The 9113-nt window shown below is 41.0% G+C and overlaps 1 protein-coding gene across 1 annotated transcript in view; it reads left to right on the forward strand.

Annotated features, from left to right (window-relative positions):
- The first annotated feature begins 268 nt into the window (after positions 1 to 268).
- The window catches only part of spef2 (sperm flagellar 2), a 19701-nt gene continuing 10856 nt past the window's right edge, over positions 269 to 9113 (forward strand). Inside the window, 20 exon segments of the mRNA XM_061673404.1 lie at positions 269 to 389; positions 1356 to 1458; positions 1563 to 1791; positions 1905 to 2060; positions 2269 to 2409; positions 2736 to 2812; positions 3424 to 3616; positions 3761 to 3949; positions 4047 to 4234; positions 4685 to 4700; positions 4702 to 4833; positions 5863 to 6079; positions 6179 to 6252; positions 6329 to 6383; positions 6476 to 6510; positions 6614 to 6717; positions 6825 to 7066; positions 7531 to 7609; positions 7673 to 7833; positions 7964 to 8137. Of these exon segments, the coding sequence (XP_061529388.1) occupies positions 332 to 389; positions 1356 to 1458; positions 1563 to 1791; positions 1905 to 2060; positions 2269 to 2409; positions 2736 to 2812; positions 3424 to 3616; positions 3761 to 3949; positions 4047 to 4234; positions 4685 to 4700; positions 4702 to 4833; positions 5863 to 6079; positions 6179 to 6252; positions 6329 to 6383; positions 6476 to 6510; positions 6614 to 6717; positions 6825 to 7066; positions 7531 to 7609; positions 7673 to 7833; positions 7964 to 8137 (2623 nt within the window). The 5' untranslated portion in view covers positions 269 to 331.

Consider the following 9113-nt stretch of genomic DNA (forward strand, 5'->3'; position numbering starts at 1 on the left):
ATCGTTCATCGAACTGTATGTACAACGACGTGACGAATCTACCAATCAATAGAAGAAGGTGACAAACCCACTGGGAACATGAGGTAGCCCTCGCCGGTTACCATGGCAACACCACTTCCTCGCGTCTGTTTACGTACTGTCGACTGACACTCGATGACGTAACGGTTTTGTGTGGATGTGTCCTGTCTCCTCGGGGGGAAAAGAGTTCCAACACCACCTCCTGTGACTTCGCATCAAGGCCGGCGGGGTCCACGTTCGCAAAAAAAAAAAATAGTGGCGAGGGACCCAGAAACTTGTTCAATTGAAGAGAGACAAAAAAAAAAAAAAGAATATGTCGGACATATTGTGCAAGTGGCTCAACGAGGAGCTTCGGCTGTCAAAAGTCGTCGGTAAGTGTAACTGAAATGTATTGACAGTATCTGTGTGCTAGCTCATTTATGCTAATGATAATAGTAGGTAATTTTGGTGAGTACAACAGATAACATTAGCTAACAATTGAATGTATTTATACGATTATAGCCAACTATTAATTCTCTTTACACCTTCAAGTTGAGACAAAATGATTTATCTCTCCAGGTCAGAGGCCGGTGTTCAAACAAGTAAATTGAATGAATAAATTATAATACATTTTATTTTTAGACGCCTGTCTATATGTTAGCCTATATACGGGTGCAGCTAAATAAATTATAATATTTTTTTGTTTTCATTTTCAGTACAGGATTCAATTAAAAAATACAACTTTTTTCTCGACTTATATTGATCCAAGGAACATTTTTACATTACAAAAAAAAATTTTTTTCAATTATTTTCGGACCAACTAAGTGAAACTGTATAATTTCCTGCAGCACACCTGATTATCTCTCAAGGTACAAAATCAGGAAATATGTCAGTATATGTGTCGTGATTATAATATTAGTTTCACTTTTTTAATTTACACTATTGAAATGAATAATTTTATGTCATATTCTAATTTATTGATATGCAACTATATATTTTAACATAAATTATTGTAACAGATTTTTTTTAATTGTATGTTTGTAATATTATAATGTTTTTAAATGGCGCTTATCAACAACGTTTTATACAGGGTGAATTAATGAATCCATAAATATTCTACACATTTAAAGTAGGACCAAAATAATAAAATAAATACAGTAAAATAATGTAACAGTGGATGAGATTCATTGCAATAAATACTATTGTTGATATATACTTATATTACCAGATGAGTTTTGTATCGCCATTTGAAAATGGTAAATTAATCAATGCTGTAAGGTCAATATCTACGGTGCATTTCTCAGTGTGATCACATCCCAGAAACATGCATGTTAGTGGTGACATGTTCATTCTTTCAGAACCAAAGACGTTTGCTAAGGACTTCTCCAATGGTTATCTAATTGGAGAAGTTTTACAAAAATACCAAATGCTTAATGATGTCAGTATCCTTATGAAGACAGAGTAAGTTACTTTGTTATCTCCTCTATTCAAATTGAACTCTCAAAATTGGTTGCTTTTGCTTGAATCTTTCTTCGTTTTAATCTGGAAAAAAAATGTGCCCACAGCACCTCCACATCCAAATTGAACAATTTCACTCGCCTCGAACCAACTCTCCATCAGCTGGGCATCTCCTTCGACTTGACCACAGCTCAGGGATTAATGCAGGAGAAGGCGGGCGCTGCGACACATCTGCTTTATCAGCTCTATGTCTCACTAGAAAAGCAGAAGAAGAAGAAATCTGAAATCATGCAACCTGATGCCCTACATAAAAAAGGTCACAAAATCTTCTCTGATGTAAGTGTGATGAGATTCATCGTATGGCACCTTGGAAAACGGAGACCTCTACCAAGTACAAACAAACTGAATATGAATCCTATTGTATCCGTTTTTTTTTTTTTTTCATGTAGCGTCTACATCTTGTGGTGAAGAAACGTGATGCGGAGTTAAAGTTGCAGAAAGTTAATCAAGACTTAGAGAAGAGACGCCCTCAGTTTGACAAGGCAGCCCAGAAGCAGAGTCAACTCAAAGACCAGGAGGAGAAAAGAGCCACCCACATGAGGAAGGTGACAAAGAAAACTCATTATTGTCTCCAGTGTATTTTATCAATATGGATATCACCTTCAACCCATTAAAAAGTTAAAATAAGCAGTTCCCCAACACCAATTCTCATCATTACATACCTTACAGCTTTATTTGCTTTACAATCAAATCATAAAAAACACATGCCGCTGTCATTGTTGACCAGTGAAAATTATTCTGTATGTGTTGCAGTTTTGTCGCCCAAAGTACGGTGATGTCATGTCAAGTCAAAACCAGTCCACTGACGTCCAGGTGCCAAAGCCGCCTCCCTACTCTTCACTGGTCAACATGAGGAGGCAGAAGCATCAACAACGCAAAGATCAGCAAGCAGAGGTCACACTTAAGTTAAATATAGTCGGAACTCACAAGGATTAAAACCATCTTTTTAATTTGCCTTGCAAAATGACTAAACTTGGTCTCGGGTTTAAAAATGTAAGATTAGACTACACTTGCACCCCGACTAAAACGCTCAAAAGACTTTGGCTTTGCCGTGCAAAGTCTTCTCAAAGGCTACATAATTTGGCTTTCGAGAAGACTTGCACTTAATTTCACAAGCTCAAATAATTTTAATTTAGAAAAGTCTTTAGACTTCACTTAAACTCAAGTCTGTGAATTCTATAAAACTAAGGTGTTGTGTCCGTATACTTCTGTCTGTGCAGATGGTCCAGGCTGAAATTGCAGAGTTTGAGATAAACAGGAAGAAGCTTACCACTTCAGGCTTGGCTTCCTCTTCAGGGTGAGAGGAATATTTTCATTATTCACTGATGGGACAGTATATGTTTATCATTTCAGACTTTGATTTGCTTTCAAAGAGTAACCAAAATACAGTAATCCATTTATCGGCAGGGCTTAGAGAACGAACTTAACGCGAGTACATGTTAGAGAAAATAATGATGCAAATCGTAGTAATAGTGAGAAGCAATAAATAATAATACTAATAATCAACAATAATAAAATTTTGAATAAACTAAACTAAATAAATAACATATTATTAGATTTTTTTAAAATCCGCTTGCACGGAAGATTCCTTATAACTTCCTTCGCTAACAACCCTGGCTAAACTTAGCTCCTTCCTGACAAATTTGTTTCTCAGTTGAGTTGTTTAACTTCCCTATAATTTCTTGACACCCGTGTACTACTTTCCTTTGAGACTTTAGTTCCATCTTGTGCCATTTTAGGGCTTTTCAGAAAGAGAACAAAAAACACGAGTGAGTTTTTCACCAAATAGCTGAGGATAGTTTTCACAGAAAAAATCCAAATAGGTGAATTTGTAAAAAGTGAACATCCAATATGCTGAGGTTTACTCCACTCGTTATTGTTGTATTTGAACCCTTTTCCTCTCGCTAGTGGTCTAGATGTTCCACTTGGGGGTAGCACTCAGTGCAGTGGAGGTGAAAATGAGTTGACACTCCAGTCCAGCAGCGCCTATATTCAGGAGATCCGCCAAAGGTTGCAGGAGAATGTTGCCGCTTCTGAGCAGAGAGAAAAGAGACGAATCAGATGCTTGGTTGAGCAGCTCAAGGCCCACGTGGCTCAAGAGGTGAGTCAAATACAGTAAGCTTAAAAAGATCTAATGACACAGACATTAGGTATTGGTAAAACAGACTTAAGGATTTCTTGTTTGCTATTTAGTTTAGTCTTAAACACACCACACTTTTCGGCAATGTGTTATTTCCCCTTGCAGGAGAGATGGCGAGAAGAGCAGCTGGTAAGGTGTTTGACAGGCCAGACTCAGCAAGAGAAGCGTTTGGCAGTGCAGCTACTCCAGATGCGCAAGCAGAAGGATGCGTTCCGGCAGAACCGTTTGCTGATTGAACAGCAGTTCCAGCAACAGAGAGAGAAGGAATTCCGGGAAGCTCTAGAAAGGGAAGCGGTGAGTGTCGACAGGATGTCGCAGTCCTATACATTTCTAGATGTTATGTAGCTATTTCTGACCTGCTATATACACTCATTGTGTCTTTGGGATTCAGGCCTTGACCCGACAGGCTCACTTGGACCGGGCAGAGGAGATCCAATTGGAGCTGGAATTCTGTAAAAAGATGGCTGCTGAGTGCGCTCGGAACAGATCCAAGAAGCACTTTGAGAACTGTAAGGAGATTTTGGAGCAAATTGTGGATTTGGCCACCAAGGTTGGAGAATATCGCCTGCTCACCGCAAAGTAAGTAGCAAGCCCGCACCATACATGTGGCATCGGGCCTTAAAAATTAGACCAATACTAATTGCACTTTATTTCTTACCTCTCAATTTTAAATTCATATACAATAGCGCAAAAATAATCAACGTAAATTTCCAAATTTTCACCCCAAAAAATGTTCGATATTGGTTATTCTTTTAAGGGCTTACAGCAGAGGCTCAAGCTTTTCCGAGCTGATTTAGGGCACAAAGGACACTAGTCAATTGCCTGGTCGGCAATGCGAACCACTATATTGTCATTGGGATGCACAAAAAGATAAACATGAAATGAAATTATAAAAATAATGGTGTTTCCAAAGTTGGTTGAATAACACTTGTAATTGTATTTCTCAGAGTAGTAAGCAAAGCACTGGTGTGATATACTTTGTTTCTGTATTTTTGGATTGTGTTTAAGTCAAGGCTCTCTCATTTGTAGTCTTATTCCAACGAAGGCTGATGCGTGAATGGAAGGAACTGCTGTTAAACGGTCTCCCTCTTTACGACCAGCAGCGGCCCGCATCACCCGACCCAGTAGAAATCCAGAAACAGGAGCTACTCAACATCCAGGATTACGAGGAATACGTTGTGAGTTACATATACTGAACAAAAACATAAGTGCAACATTTTTGTTTTGCTGTAGCGGCACGGTGGGCGACTGGTGAGCAGATCTGCCTCACAGTTCTGAGGTTCCGGGTTCAAATCCGGCTTTGCCTGTGTGGAGTTTGCAGATTCTCCCCATTCCTGTGTGGGTTTTCTCCGGGTACTCCGGTTTCCTCCCACATCCCAAAAACGTGCATGGTGGGTTAATTGGCGACTCTAAATTGCCCTTAGGTATGAATGTGAGTGCGAATAGTTGTTTGTTTATATGTCTCCTGCTATTGGCTGATGATCAGTTCAGGGTGTACACTCCATCTCGCCCAAAGAGAGCTGGGATAGGCTCCAGCCCGTCCGGTTTGGAAAATGGATGGATGGTGGATGTCTTGATCTGTGTTAGTGAGCACTTCTCCTTTGCCGAGATAATCCATGCACCTCACACGTGTGGCGCATCAAAATGCTGATTAGACAGCATGATTATTACACAGGTGTGATTTAAGTTGCCCACGTTAAAAGGACACTCTAAATGTGCAGTTTTATTGTATTCTCTGAAACACCTTTGGAGATGGCTTATGGTAGAGAAATGAACATTTATTTTATACAGTTCTCGTGGACATTACTGTAGTCAGCATGCCAATTGCACGCTCCCTTAAAACCTGCAACATCTGTGCTGTATGATAAAACTGCACATTTTAGAGTGGCCTTTTATTGCAGCCTGTCAATCAGCATATTGATATGCCACACCTGTGAGGTAGATGGATTATCTCTACAAAGGAGGAGCATTGCTCACTAACACAGATTTAGACAGATTTGTGAACAATATTTGACAGAAATAGGCCTTTTGTGTACACACAAATAGTCTTTGAGTTCAGCTCATGAAAAATGGGAGCAAAAACTAAAGTTTTGTGTTTATATTTTTGTTCAGTGCCTCTGGGTACATGTGGAATGGGGCTGGGATGGGACAAGCGAACCTATAATTTTGACTTGACTTTGTTGTGTTGATAACGTGGGGTGTGTCAGAACATGGTGGGAGAATGGACGTGGACAGAGGAATCCGGGGAGACCAGTTCGGCAGTCGTGCCGAGCCACAACATGATTCTCAGACATGTTTTCTTGAGGATGAGGAGCATGATCCCGCCACCGAGCCCGTCAGCAATTCCTGGCTACAGGCTCAAGGCATGTGTCCTGGGCAAGTTCTGCTCTGGCAAGACCACCTGCCTGAAGAAGATTGCTCAAGGTAGCTGACATCGTCTATTCAAGCAGTGCATGTCCCTGCAAAAACACACAATGATTTATTATGGTCTTTCTAAGTCAGCGTGTTGTCTTCTCATTGTAGATCTCAAAATATGTATCCTATCAGCGGACAGGCTAGTAGAGGAGGCACTGAATGCTCACCAAAGAAGAGAGGTGGTGAGTCAATAATCAACTCTCAGACCATACTGGAGTTTAGTAGCTCATCCATAACCATTTTAAAACACACGCGCAGGTCGCACAAGAAAATGAAGAAAATGAGAATGAACTAGCCACAATTCTTAATACCGGTGGGTTCACTTGTTGATGCAGTTATACCCCTAATCCTGTAACCTCTATAATGGTATCATGTCATTTTTATTGACGTCCTTTATTTTTTCAGATCTGGATGATAATGATGAAAGATCGTGCATAAATGTAAGAGAAACAGTTGCTTAACAGCTCGTGCTCCTTGAGTAGCAAATGTTATCTTCCTCACACGACGCAAGTGTCTTTAAAAAGTAATTTCTCTGTATCCCAGTTGTCAATCCGTGCAATGCTGGGAAGAGCTGCTGCAGAGGAGCTGAGCAAAGGCAAGGTCATCCCTGATGAACTATTGGTGGACATTATGGTAGAGGCCATCAGGTATCACTCCAGTGCATTCAGTGGTAGAATGTTCACGTGACGTTTTCAGTCACTGTTGGATCACAAGTAGACACACACTACAGAAATACTTTCAATCTTGTAAGCAGCCAAATTCCATTCGAGTCAGGCTGGATCCTGGATGGCTTTCCAGTCAACGTAGACCAGGCGCATCTACTTGAGACAGCGATCGCCTCTCTTGACACGGGGTACGAAGTAGTGGGCCGAAAGATAGACCTCGCCATCAATCCGAATCCTCCGCCACCACCACCCGCACCGCCTGCACTGGACTTGGCTGTACTGCTAGATATTCCTGATCAGTGTGTTGCCAAGCGGGCGATTAATCATGCTGGTATGTTTTAAAGAATCAGTGAAGTGACAGATTATTAATACTTTGGCCTTGTCATGTCGCAAAATAGATATACTGTACAATACTGTACAAAGGTTTTAGGCAGGTGCTAGCTTCATGGTTTTAATGACCCTTTTTACAGTGTCGTTTGGCTATAGTAAAAGTAAAGAAAAGTATATCAGAGGAAAGGTTCATCCTCCATGAACCAGGAAGTACTCTGCTATAACTAACAAACAAACTTAAATATGATGCTTCACAAATGTTTTTTACCTTTTCACTTAACAGTTCAACCAGCTTAGGCTCGACTGAATGAGCTGTATTATTGTAGTTAACCCATGGTTAGCAAATAACATCTAATGTTGCCTAAGACCTTTACACAGTACTGTGGGGAGATATTTTTAAAAACAACCATTAAACTGGATTTCATTACATTGTTTATAATTATGTGAAATTTCTTCCATGTAAAGATGGCGGCACTAAAACTACTGCTTCCACAGCTTCTCCAAACATAAACAGCAAATTGTTTGTGGCACAGATTCCACACAGGTAATAACATTGGATGAATATGGCCTTAACAACTCCTGTCTAACTTACATTTTTCTCTTATAGGATCACATCCTTTCAGGATACCTGGGGCAAACTTGAGGAATGGTTTGGGAATGCTGGCAGGAAAAGTATTTTGACACCTGTGAATGCAGATGTAACGAAGGACGAGCTTTACATGACCATGAAAAATATCCTGCAGAAGGCTATCGTGCAAAAACAGGAAGGTAACAGAAATTGAATGAACTGGAAATATTATTTATAGTTTATTTTTCCCTGCCTCTATGTACAACAACATGCCTTCTTTAGCGCAAACGCGTTGACTTTTATTTTATATTTTATTTTTTGCTGCACCAGCTCCTAGGGCACTATTTGTTGAGGAAGTGGTGTTGGACAACCCACTACCTGCAGTGTCACCCCCTCCTGCTGTGACTTCCACTCAAACGCCCACCATCACAAATGAAGATGACAAACATGAAGAATCCCAATTGAACCTTACAGAGGACAAATCCAACCCAGCCACCCCAACAGGTACAATGGCAGAAGAGGAGTTTGTCAAATTACACTTCTGTTCAGTAAAGTTTCACTTTTGTCCATCCGTCCATCCATCCATCCATCCATCCATTCTATAGCGCTTGTTCTCATTAAGGCTGCGGGTGAACGCATATACAAGGAGGCTGGAGCCGAGATTTGAACCCTGGACTTGATGTGCTAAACAGTGGGGCCTGGGCTGCCAATGCTGCTTAATCATCTTAGATTACTCACATCTTTTACACAGATCCTGCAAACTTTGTGTATCAGAGACATAACAGAATATCCGGAATTTATCAGTCTGTGCCCTTTTTGCAGAACCAAGCAAAACAGTATATTGTCGTAACCGCGTGCACTTTCACACAGCGACACACCATCCCCCAGTTAGATAATTAGATACTTCTTTTCCTTTCGGCTTGTCCCGTTAGGGGTCGCCACAGCGCGTCATACGTTTCCATTGAAGCCTATCTCCCGCATCCTCCTCTCGAACACCAACTGCCATCATGTCTTCCCTCACGACATCCATCAACCTTCTCTTTGGTGTTCCTCTAGCTCTCTTGCCTGGCAGCTCCATCCTCATCATCCTTCTACCAATATACTCACTATTTCTCCTCTGGATGTGTCCAAACCATCGAAGTCTGCTCTCTCTAACTTTGTCTCCAAAACATCGAACCTTGGCTGTCCCTCTGATGAGTTCATTTCAAGTTTTATCCAACCTGGTCACTCCGAGAGCGAACCTCAACATCTTCATTTCCGCCACCTCCAGCTCTGCTTCCTGTTGTCTCTTCGGTGCCACTATCTCTAATCCGTACATCATGGCTGGCCTCACCACTGTTTTATAAACTTTGCCCTTCATCCTCGAAGAGACTCTTCTGTCACATAACACACCTGACACCTTCCTCCACCCGTTCCAACCTGCTTGGACCCGTTTCTTCACTTCCTGACCACACTCACCATTGCTCTGGACGGTTGACCC

The sequence above is a fragment of the Phycodurus eques genome, chromosome 3 (genome assembly GCF_024500275.1).
Source record: "Phycodurus eques isolate BA_2022a chromosome 3, UOR_Pequ_1.1, whole genome shotgun sequence".
NCBI classification, from domain to species: Eukaryota; Metazoa; Chordata; class Actinopteri; order Syngnathiformes; family Syngnathidae; genus Phycodurus; species Phycodurus eques.